General features: G+C 40.5%; 1 protein-coding gene across 1 annotated transcript in view; it reads right to left on the bottom strand.

Moving 5' to 3' along the window:
- foxj3 (forkhead box J3) overlaps positions 1–12954 on the bottom strand; it is a 67340-nt gene that overhangs the window by 32521 nt on the left and 21865 nt on the right. The window contains exon 2 of the mRNA XM_028405985.1: positions 6888–7390. Within this exon, the coding sequence (XP_028261786.1) occupies positions 6888–7208 (321 nt within the window). The 5' untranslated portion in view covers positions 7209–7390. The remainder of the gene's footprint in view (positions 1–6887; positions 7391–12954) is intronic.

The following is a 12954-nucleotide window of genomic DNA, read 5'->3' as shown; positions in this document are numbered from 1 at the left end:
TACGGATCTGTGACACAGTAAGGGCAATGTCTGCTGGAGGTCCTGATCTTAATCACAACATAAATTGACAACTCTATAAAAAAGAAAGAAAGAAAGAAAAACACAGAAATCCAGACCTAACCTTTTTCCCAGTCATTAAAAACTTTCTCATGACTCATTAATGCTATTTAAATATGTGAATCTGCTCTCATATCCAAACGTCTTTTTAGATCCAAGACAAAAGAAACCCTTAACTAATAAGATAAATTTAAGGAAAGTTACCCAAACAAACTTAAGATGTGAGAGATTCAACAGTCTTACCCCCTAATATTTCTTTCCCATTACCAGCAAAACTAAACTAAGCTGTTGCCAGTGTGTGTAGGGCTCAACAACCCATCACTGCCTAGTGTTGTCTGCATAAAAATTATTCTTAGAAAGACAGGGGAAAAAAGGCAGCAACACAAACAGCATGTTGCTCTGTTCGACTCAGGTATCGACCTCAATAGATCTCATTATCACAGAGGAGGAAGTTCACTGAATCAATTGATGACCATAGTCAGCAGCTGTTACAACTGTTGTATCACATCTAGCTGAGCAAAAAGAACAGATGAGGGAAGCTGTTAAGGGTTAATGACCGTTTAAAATGATAAGTCATATTTATATAGTGGTTGTGGAGTGAGACAGTGGCCGTGACTGTCAAAAAGACAGCTACAGTTTCATATAAAATTGAAGCCAACATCTCTTCACAGGCCTGCAGGCCACAAGAGGAAGCAATAGAAGCCTCAGGCCTTTTATGTTCTGCACTGCAGTCAGCACTTCACTCAGTGGAGTGTGGGGACAGCAGCTCCTGCCAAAATGTATCCATGCCAAGGCCTGCCAGCTTGCTCTCCCCGCCCACTCTAAGGGCCAGAGCGTGAGCGGTAGGGCGCCGGTAGGCGGGTGCAAGGTGAGGCTGGTGGGCGGGTGGCCAGGCTGGAGCTTCCTGACACGGGAACCCGCCTCACAGCAGGATCAAACTGGCTGCCGAGTGAATCACTACCCCTCCCACAACCTGAAAAAAGTCAGCACTGGGCCAGCATGCAGCCACTTTTGCTGTCTCCACAATTAACAAGGAATCCAGGATAAGACAAAGGCGCTAAAAATACTGCTGTAAAACCTCATCCCTCAGACTGTATCTCAACCAAGGGTAACAACAGGCTGGGATAAAAATGAAGAATTGTTTAGGATTATTTTAGAATAGGGATGTGCAAGTTACAAAAGGAAGGGGTATCACTCTGAATGTGTATCAGAGCTACTGAAAAATTCAGTATCAGCTAAGTCCTTAAAATTTAAATGCTTGCTTTACGGTGTAATGATGATACAGGCTAAGGAACCGAATGAAGGTAGCACCGAAGCAATTTTACACTTTCAGATTTCAGGCCCTGCAAACCTAAGCTTGAGGTGTGAGATAGGGGCAGAAGGCACAAATACTCATACCTGACCAATTTTATTTAAATAAGCAACAGGAGCAAGGATTTTCTGAGCTGTGGCTAGTCACTAGTCAGAAGCAGGAACATTATCTCCAGAGTAAATAATGTCCTGGAGGACCAGTGGCTACCCAAATCGCTTCTTTAAAAAATAGAAAACTGCTCCAGGCTGCTATTATTAAGCCTCAGATCCAATGGGAAGTTGAACCTTTGATCTGTTTAGGGTACTGTGTATTTGCATTTTATAATGAGATCAAAGCAAGGTCCAAAGCCCCTGCAGAAGGCAGCTCTGTACCCCATCTCTGCACACTCAACAATTTACCGACCAGAGCTATATTTCCCTGTTAACAAGATCATGTAAGAGCTATGGACCTCAGTGGAAATGCAGGGGGAAGATTTAATGTTTGAGAGCCAATCAACAGTAGCCAACATTCTCTTCTAGCTAATTTTCTTTTCCTGTACACAGGTGTGAAACAGAAGAGAAGAAAATCATGCCAGGAGCAACAATCTCCTCAACAGTTAAAGTTCAAGAACAAACATTTCAAGCATTTTTAAACTGGTTGAGAATTGCTCCTGATTTTCTTTGGCATTCTTCACCTAGAAGAGATGCAGAGGGGAATTTACACACTTTGCCTGAAGTGAGCCTACAAGGAGTGAGGAGAAGGTTTCAGATGACTGTGGAGGTCAACATTTGACGAAAAAAACAAAAAACAAACAAACAACAAACAACACTCTGTCAAAGTTGAGCTGGACAAAGTGTTTTATTTTCAGGCAGACTTGGAGCAGGGTATAGGAATGTCAGATGGGGTTAAGACATGATTTAATAGCACTGTTTGCTTAAATTCAAGATTTACCCCATGGCCCTTCAACTTAGCAACTGAAATAATAATTTACTGGTAATGTTTTAAGCAACATTAAAAAGTTCTGTCCATTCCATATTAAAAATCTTAAGAGACTCTGGAATAAAGAAATCTTCACTGTTTAAGTTGTTTCTCTGTCCATCATGACTCATGCAAATAGAGGTTGACTAGGGGAATACCACCTCTCTTGCAGCCATCTCCTTGAAGCCACACGTCTGCACATCATTTATGCAACATTTGCCACACAAACAGATGTAGCGAAAGTGAGAGAACGCTGATTTGCCATTCATGACACGCAAGACACCAACCATGAAGAGTAAGAACGGATTTGAGAAATGGTGACAACAGACAGGAAAACTATAACTAACTATAGCACATGATCCATTCAATTAAAATAACATCAAAATACTAATCACCACTAGACTGTAAATATAAATTAAATACTTTAATAATAATAATTTGTAAACAAGTCACAACATGTACTGAACATTCTTATGGAAGCTACAACTGCATAGAATAAGATTGAGCAAAATACAAGTAGAATGCTGAACAGGTAGTACTTTGCATAACAGAAAAGAAAATAACTGCAATCAAATGCTTGAAAATAACTGTTGAGAAATCATTATGTGAAATATCTTTAAGCAATCTGGCAGGTTCTCATGCTTTACATGCAAAGAACAGGAGGGACGCGGAAGTAACATTATACGAGCTGAATCATGCAGAAGACTGCTTAGACAAACCTGCAAACCATGAATCAAAAGTGCCTCAGACAGCCAGCCAGGGTGTTAAGAAAAGCACCAACTAATTGCTTGCTCATAGATGCCGAGCACATATTCTTCACCCTCGAAGGCAGCGCTCACATTTTTTTGACCTTGATGAATTATCTGTTTTTATTGACAGCATTTATTGATATTTCTTAAAAGCGCAGGCTAATGGAGTTCTATTGAGATGATTAAATGAATTGCTGGCGCCCAGATTAGCCAGGTCTCATCTCACAGGCACAGCTTGCATTATCATACAGAGCAGACGCATGCGTGCGTTGAGTCCCAAATTCCTGCGACTGACATCTCCAGGGGAACAGAGGACTGATGACTACATTCGACCTACATTCACCCCACCCCAGCATGCTTGCTTCCAACTAATTACACACACAAACATGCATACTCAGTCTAACTATAGGTGGATTCATATCATAGCAAGAGACACCGTGCAGAGAGAACATTACTACTACATGCATATTACAGAATTGTGCAATTTCATTATGCTACTTCCAAATCTTTTCTATCTCCAAGGATTGTGAAGCCAAAAAACTGTACATGCTCCAAGTGACCTCCTGGTGATTGAGAGAGGAACCTTTTCCAAGGCTTTTGTACAGGTTTAGATGAAAATATCATTTGTGTGATGGGATGTGAAAATTCTCCAAGCACAAAAAACATTAGGAACAAACCTAAGGCTACTGGAGCTCGTTCAAATGCCCCGGGCATGGAAACGGCAATATTGGATTTCATTCAAATGTCTTATGTAATGAGCAAATTTACACTATACACATTATCTGAGTTGTTAGGATTCTCAGAAAAACTATTGCAGGGAAACCACCCTATTAACAAGAATTGAAAAAAAATGGTGACGCAAGATCTAGCCTATGAACACATTTTCAGAGAGCTTTTTTTCAGAGTTTCCTGTGCTATACAGCATCCTGGTTAGAGTGATGTGGTTTTTCACACTTTTATATGTGAGGGGTATTTCTACAGTTGCAACCCACATTTAGGCCAGAATATGTTGATCTATGCAAGCTTTAACTAAACTAGAAAGTACCTGAAGAGCGTCAGACTCCACCAGTGCTGAGTAATTCTCTAACTAGTTACGTCAAATCTATTTTACACCCGACGCTGTGCAGCAACCTTTCCATTCTAACATTTTATATTTAGTTGTATCAAAGGGAACGATGATGTAATGGTAAAGCCCCACAATAATAAAATGAACAGATTAAAATATTAAATATTATGCATTTAAAACATATAACCTCTTGGAACTGTTTTGAATTATCACAATAAACCTTTAACTTTATACCAAGTTTTCACCATCAAGTACTCTATAACAGGCAAATTTCAGCAGTCACTTCCACAATGAAGTAAAATAATATGAAGTAAATATTAGGCATGGGACAGCGCAGACGAGTGTTGCCAACTTGTTAACTCTCTCGCTAAATAGTGACTTGTGCACAAAGCTGCTGCTGGTCCCCTCACAGCTAACAGAGCAGGATATAGATTGCATATTTCAATGGCAACAATAAAACAACAAAATGCTGGCATCAGTACCGTTCGCTTAGCTTAGTCAATGGAGTTCAGTCTATCCAACTAGCATGTCATGAGCAACGGTAAGCAAAAACAACACACACTCTCTATCCGAAGGTGGGAATGTGCTCACCTGTATGTGTGCACATGTGTCACGTGTGTGTGTGCGTGCATCGGGCTGCTGTGCCCAGAGAGCAGCAGTGAATTGTAAACGCACAACCATGTAGAGACAGAAATTACATGCCACCGTGCAAACATGATAAATAACATCAGGCTATACTGGAAAAAATGTCTTAATAACAAAATTATGCATTAAACTGCCACACACATTTGCCAAGCACTGGTAAATTAATATAATGTATTCCTTTCTTCTGTATCTACAATGGAACTCAGTGGGTAGACCAACGCACCAGCCCTGCCAGCAGTTTGATTTCCACTGAGGCCACCCACATTGAAATGTATAAAAAGTGTATGTTTTCACAGTCCTTGGAATGAGTGTCAACTAAATGCTATGTCCTTATCTACAGTTATTTTAGCTGGGCTCATCAGTCACACCTTTACATTTCAAAGCAATAAAGTGTGCGGATAATAGAACAGAGTTTAGCAAGTCCACTTAAATGCACATAAATTATCATATTCTCTAGATAAAAAACTTATATGAAGTATCACAATCAGATGTGTGACTCGATTGTTTCCTATGGAGCATCTCTTCATGCCAGCCTGTTGTTTCTCACAGGGTTCTTTTTGGCACTATTACTACCTATACTGCCAGTACAGAGGTGCGACAAAATTCTCCACTGTTCCACCTCCATGCCTTTTGCACAGAACAGCGAGGCACATCAAAAGTGGCCTGCAATTAACCAGCTTTGTGAATGGAGCTAATGAGAGAGAGGGACTGCAGCAATAGCAATCAAAAACATACCTACACTATTCAAAACCTGACAAAGACAATGCACCTTTAAGCTGAGGTGGTCATCTGTGAATCTGAGAATTGTAGGGGCGGGTACTGCACGGTACTAGTAATAATATCGACTTAAATGTGACCAGTTGTCAACCCTACTAATGAGGGCTACATGATCTGCAACTACATTTGCAGACAAATCCAATAACAAGTGAAAAATACAGCTACAACTATGAACAAAATCTCTGAAGAAAAATTGTACAATTCAGTTAACAGAAGGTACAGTAGGTAATATACAAAACACAGCATTTTTTAAAATGCATGTAACTCAATGCAGAAATACATAGTAACAACATGTATATTGTCCTGTTGACTAAACTAAAAATGAGTAAAAGAGGACAAATGTTGCAATATAAAACAATTCCTTACAAAAGGCCCCTGCCACAAAAGCTAAAATCAATGAATTTCATAATAAAACATGCTTTCTCATCTCTCCCTCACCAGCACACATACACACACACACACACCTCCATCCAGCCTGTACACACGCCAGATCTTGTCGCCCCAGGAAATGGGCTTCATACATCTTGTCTGACTGCAATAAAGCAGTGCCTAAGATTCTATTTCCAATAAACGTCGACTGATTGGAAAACTCATTCTAATATCAATTTCCATCTGGGCCCTTTAAAAGGCAATCAGCATAGCTTCATCTCGGTATATCATGGGCTCCTTGAGATGATGACACAGCACTGGCTCCCTCCTTCTGCATAATGGCCTTCTCCTATCAAGGCATCTGCAATGAATAATACCACCCATGAATGGGCTATTTAGTCTGTGTTCGCACAGATAGGGGCCACTTCTCTGAATATTAATCCAGGGTTTTACACTTCATATGGTTCTCTCAGGGCTGCACCATTTTTCATTCAGAGGAGGAAGGCACTTAGTGTGATTTGGCACACTCATAGTTTCCCTCTAAGCTTTCTCAGAAGTGACAATGGTGATTACCATTGGCATCTCACTTTGTTTAAGATGCCCAGCACCCACAAAAACCACGATTTGAGTAAAGGAATATCAATTTCAGCTCATCTACAAATGCTGCCAACAAGTTATCACATGAGGTCAAAGGAGAATTTGCACAAATGAATCAACAATGCAACATAAATTAAAAAGTCAACCAGACTTAATTTAAAAGAGACAGCACTTAAACAGTAGCTCCTTACTAGAACTACTTTCTAGTTATGGATAATGTCATTGACATTATTTTTCTGAGATTTAGCAAACCACGCCATGAAGAAACGTGTCACCCAGTGTATTAAAAGCTCATCTGTAACCAGAATAATTATACATTTCCATTCTGCATAAATTTCAAGTTAAACTTTTTCCTCACCTTCCAGCCACTGCCCGCCTCCCTATAGTAGGGAAAGTTATCACAGATCCACTGGTAGATCTCGCTCAGTGTCATCTTCTTCTTTGGCGAGCTGTTGATAGCAAACGTGATAAGGCTGGCATAGCTGTAGGGCGGCTTGCCGTCCTTGTGCTGCTGCACCTCCTCCTGGTCCAGCGTGGTGTTAGGATCCAGCAGGGCACTCTTTTTGCCCATGCCCGGCCCGTGAGCATTCTGGGCATCAGCCTTGCGGATAGCCGCCTGCATGGTCAGCTGAGGAAGCCAATCCATGGAGGTCAGGCTGCTCTCCAGCTCCGACGTCATGCTGACGGCAGGCTGGGCAGGAGGGGGTGGGGAAACGAATGGAGGTGGTGGTGGAGGTTGCTGTTGGTGTCTGGTGACTGATGGTGAGCAGACCAGTGTGGAATAACAAATAGAGACGAGTAGGGGATGAAGTCTGGGCTCCCTCAGTTCTTCACATCAGTAAAGCATCTTTTGTTGGTCAACTGTAAAGGAACAAGAAACAAATATGTCAGAGCGGCTAAACATTGGAAATAAAAGATATGTACATGACCAGCACTGCAGGACGAAAAATAAATCCAAGCGAGGAAGCAGTTCTTCAGAGTGTACCCAACATCAAAAACCAAGTGTTTTTGTAAAGTATGCATATATTCGCAGTGCAGGAGATCACAAGCCCACCACTTGCTGCTCTCAGAGCTGACTCATAGCTGGGACTCCATCTGCACATAGAGAGTAAATGCCAGGCAATTGTTTTCACAACTGCCAGCCAAATGGGGGAATGGCTCAGGAGGAATTCCGACTCTCTTGAGGGTAGTAAACCCCTTCTCCTTTCTTCCCTGCCAGCCTGCCTGCTTTTGCCGTCTCCCCACCCTCCCCCTTCCTCTCCCAACAGAGCCTCTGCCGTAAACAAGCCAGCTAGTGTCGTCTTGCAAAACTGTCCTCAGTGCTGTGCATGTTGGCTGTGTTGTGCAGAGTGCAACAGCCTGCAACACCCGTCTCCCTTGTCCATCTCGGCACTCTGCCCTCCCTGTCTTGAAATAGAGGAGCAGAGTAGAAAAAGCCTGAAGTTACAGACTAGGTGAACACAGACATCTGTAGGTGAAAAAAATGGAACAGAATGACACTGCAATCTGGCAGAGGGGGGAAAACAGAACAGTTGGGAGGACGAAGAATCCTCACCAAGTTGTGGGATTTTTCTCTTGACTAAGCATGCTCACACAAGTGTGTATTTCTGTGAGAGCATGTGTGTGCACAGGCTGTGTCAGGCTGTGAATAAATAGTCTTGACAGCATTCAATAGGGCAAATAAAAATGTATTTGTGGAGATGTACCCAACCAAACCATCAACATTTCAGTTATGATAGTTATCATATCTTTAGTAGATAGTTTAAAATATTTTTTAAATAAATTTGCAACAGTACACTTTATGATTACAAATTTGTCTTTATCAAAACATTTTCTAATAAGGTTTGAAGTATTTAAAAAAGGTCTAATAAGACATTAACATTGAAACATTTTAAATCTCTTAATTTGTTTTACATTTGTTTACTTAATCACCAAGTCAAAAACATGGTAAGGGACATGAAAAAATAACATCATTTTATGGGCTTCTGTTGTCAATATGAGATGCAACACAAACAGTAAGAAATTCCTAAATTGGGCAAAATGCTTTGGCGGTAGTTGGTCAGAAGCAGTTTATGGCTGTCCCTTTCAATTGATCTCTCACAGCAGGGGTGAGCTAGTGCCCAGCAGCCAATTCAATATCTGCTATCAGCGTAGACAGGCAGAGCAGATGATGAAGGCATTTTCACACATCCAAACAGAATTCAGAGAAGGGGAAAAACCAAATCCATCTGTGGGAGATCATTAATGAAGTAAGGCATTGGTCTAAAATCCTCCCTTACAATTGGATGGATTTCATCAGGCACTGGTAAATTTCTAGTGCAAGTCTAGAGCAGAATGTAGTTACATTTTTATTTGATTTTTTTCTGTCTATCTTTTTATTTTCCCTATAAAAATGCTTTGAGCATCAAAAGCTTTCCCCTTTCAGGCTTGAAGTTGTGACGGAGAGAAGCAGTTACAGTCCCCCTGAATTCACATCAATAACAAAGAACGGAAAAAATAACACCAAAAGTCTGAATAAATTCCTCAAACCATTTGTGCAACATAATTCAGTCATGTGCTGTCCATCTGTACAATCAGCCTGTTTTGCTTGAAAAATATGTTTCATATTTTCACCAAATATTTTGCCAAAGATATTAGTTTTCCCATATTTTTGGCAAATCTAAGCCTTAAATATGGGCATTTCCTGACACTTTATACCCACTTTGACACTGTCCCCTTTGTACAGTGTGCTACCTCAATCATGCTCCCAGCATTTACCTATCAATCATTTCGAAACTCACTAAGAAAATAGCTGTTTTTCTCTTTCCATGGTAGTTTTACATTTATACATTAACAGTGGTTGTTCTAAGCTCAGGAGCCACAGAAAGACTGAAAGTAACACTTTACAGTCATGATAACTGAGCAGACTTGATGACTGACTGCAGCGACAGGTGAGTCAGACTAATGGTTCCTCATTGCTAAAAAGAAATCATACACACAGTATCTCCACCCTGTAACTGAATCAAAAAGAGGTGACTCATGAGCTGCTAATGACAGTAATTTTCCTCTTTGAATAGAATCCCACTGAAATATAAATCAAAATAGATTTTTAATATTCATCTACATGTTATTATTCACTTGAACATCTGCAGGATAATTCAAAAGGCCCATCTATCTCACTAGGTCTTCAGTATAATGTCACACCATCACTACAACTAAATACAGCTGCCAATCTAAACCACACTGTTACATGTAGCTTTTAATTATCAATTAATCTGTTATTATACATTATTATCTTGATCATTCAATACATTGTCTATCAAATATACAAATGCACCACAACTTGCTGGATAGATAACTAGCATGGTGTTACAGTCACTTATTTTAAAGACAAAACAAAATGTCACATCAAATACAACAATTACGTGGGTGCAATAATTTTCTGTGTGAGTGTGTTAATTACATTTTTTGTTAAGAGGGCCAATGGCAACCTCTAAGAAGAGACTCACTGTTCCTAGAATTTGTACAATTTGTTTTTCAAACAACATACAATTGAAACAAACTGTACAGACTTTAAAGAAAATGAAATGTGTATCAATGCAGTCTATATGGTCTTTCAGACAGCTATTGGCATCCATAGGCTTTCGTGTAAAAACCAGCAGAAGGAGTATAATCCCTGAGTTAGACAGGTATTCATGTGACTAAAATTTAGTCCACAGCTGCATCGTTAAATCCTGTATAATGGCAGGCAAAAATACTGGCATTTCTAGCAGTTAAGCATTTAGTTAACTCATCAAGGACTTGATGGAACTGTTTTCACAGAAACTAAATGATCAGTATGACTGAGACTTGCAAGTAGGAAGCAGACTGAGCCTTCTGGTGGCTGCCAGAGGTGAGAAGACTGAGGCAAGGGTTGATGAAAGGCACGCCGCCCAATACACAGAGACATGCCGTTTGACCCTCTACGGTAATGATCCAGCTGCTACATAATCTGCTGGGCCAAGACAGTGTCTTAATTAGAGAACCCTGGGCTGTGGCAGGAATTATGAAGCGCCACATGGGCAGGCAGTAAGACAGCCCCCCTGCTGCCTTCATTAACCAAGCTGGGGGACAGTGTAGGGACAAGCCCCAGCCTGCTGCTGTGTCAGCCAGGTCTGTCTGAGTATGTTCACGGGTCTGGGGGAGGGAAGAGGAGTGTTCAGGAGGCGGGGAAGATTAAAAGAAAAGCCAACAGAGATGGAGCAGTACGGGTGGGTGAGAAAAGTACAGCATAGCTGGTGTCAGACCTGGCAAAGAGTGGAGAGTGACAGTAGTCTATATACAAGCAGCCCGAGAGTTCAAACTCAATGATTACAAGCCTGAGGGAAAAGACTGAAATGCCACACACATGGAGCTGCTTTGATCTGGCTGTAGGAAAATGGGGTTCCATCACTGCCATTGCCAAAAAAGAAACTTCTTTCTCCCTTGACTTTAATTTGTTTTTAGAATGAGAGTATTTTCGAAATGCTGAGAGGGAGAAATGGATGGTCAAATTATTCTCTATTCAACACTCAAAGTTTCTTTATCCTCCAGGGATTAATGGAAGACTTAGTTCTGAATGAGAAACTGAAAGAGTTTTTGAAACATCTTAATTTACCAAGTTCTTCACAGGACTTATCAACAGTCCTGCTGCCAACAGAGCACTGACGTTACATCAGTGATTGTGTTTCGTGTCTCAGCTACTAAGTCAGAAGTACCTCAGTCAAACTGACAGCATAGCTATTATACTGTACATGTGCTAGGCTCTCTTTTATTCAAGAATCCCCAATGAGGCAACAGACTGAGTAACAACCAGGGATTACTCAATACAACATAGCAGATTACGTCAACTTCATCATGTTAGGCAAGTGTGTACTAAGACCCAAGTCAGCAACTGCGTCATAAAATCACTGCGGTTCCTCATCTTCTCTGTTGCAAAACAGACATGTGTAGTGTATTGCAAGCTCTTGACATGGGCCAAAATTAACACTGCCATGTCTTAAGATTTTATAAAATGGGAATAACCACACACAAACAATGTTTGTTAACAAACACCTGACAACACAAGTGTTGCAATAAATGATATAACATCACTTCCGATCCAATCCCGATACCTGAATTTGGATGTCTGCCGAAGTCAGAAAAACATGAAATCCTGTTAACAGGAAAAACCCCATCCTGAAACAAATAGGCAAATATAGGGGTTTCAAATTAACTGACAATATCTATTAAATCCAAGACAATAATAGACAATAAAGAAAAACACATATAATCCCAAATGGGCCCCTTGAACTGTGGTGGTTATTCTGTCCCTCGCCTGACGGTTCTCTTCCACCTCTAGCTCGTCTTGCATTCAGAGCATAGGTTACACGCAGCACAATTGGTGCCACTGACACTGTGTTGAGTGTCATCTGAGGGTCACTGCATTGTTAGCTTTGCATGAACAATAATTTCACATAATCAAAAGTCTAAATATAATACAAAAGAGGAGCTTTTTCCAAAGATTATTGTGAGTTGTGAGTGTGTATTTAATGGGGCTGAATGAAAATCACCTTGCAAAGACTTGACCTGCAAACGGCTCGCCAGCGTTTCGAACCCAGGGCCACAGGTTATCGAATACGAAATCAGTTGTCGATGCATTTTGACCTTGAATATTACTTGAGTACTCGAGTAATCATTGCAGCCCTACTTGTGTCCAATTTAAGTTACAGTACTCAGTGGTTGTATTACACTGAGAAGTCAACAAACCATGGGTATCACATGGGTATCAAAACTATGTACAGTTTTTACTGCTCAGTGACATTGTACCAATGTTCACACAGCAAATGACAAACATATCTGCATTTAATGAAATACAAGCATCAATCCCAATCCCCTGCTTCTGTAATGGAAGATAAGTTACCCACAAGCTATACAATATCCTATAATAAGCTTGCTTCCATGTAATGATATTCACAGGCAAAGCGTTCGGTTAAAAAAATGGAACTACTTACTAAGGCAGAAGTACAGGAGGCCCACTAAAGGGAAGTGGGTAAAACAAAAAGATGAATAAAGTTGATTTTACTATTTGAATTACAGTCCACATCTTCTCAGTTAAGAGAAAAACACACGAACAAAAATCAGGTTGTAGTGCATTCCCAGAAGGAAGCAATATTTAAAGACATGACACGACACCCCACAGGAAATGTTAGTCAAGGATAAGTGGTCTAACTGAAACAGACAGCATGCACACTAAATGTCTGTCACCTGCCATTTCTGTTTAATAATGTAAGGTCAATAAACCTGACAAAATTAATCTATGCCATGTCTGGCTGAACAAATATATATATGAATCAATTTCTCTGTATGCTGAGGTCATACAAAATAATAAAAAGGGGCATTTGCCATTGTGTCAGTGTTCACTACAGCAAATATGGAAGACAACACCA

The sequence above is a fragment of the Parambassis ranga genome, chromosome 5 (genome assembly GCF_900634625.1).
Source record: "Parambassis ranga chromosome 5, fParRan2.1, whole genome shotgun sequence".
NCBI classification, from domain to species: Eukaryota; Metazoa; Chordata; class Actinopteri; family Ambassidae; genus Parambassis; species Parambassis ranga.
This window is presented reverse-complemented; position numbering and strand designations above follow the sequence as displayed.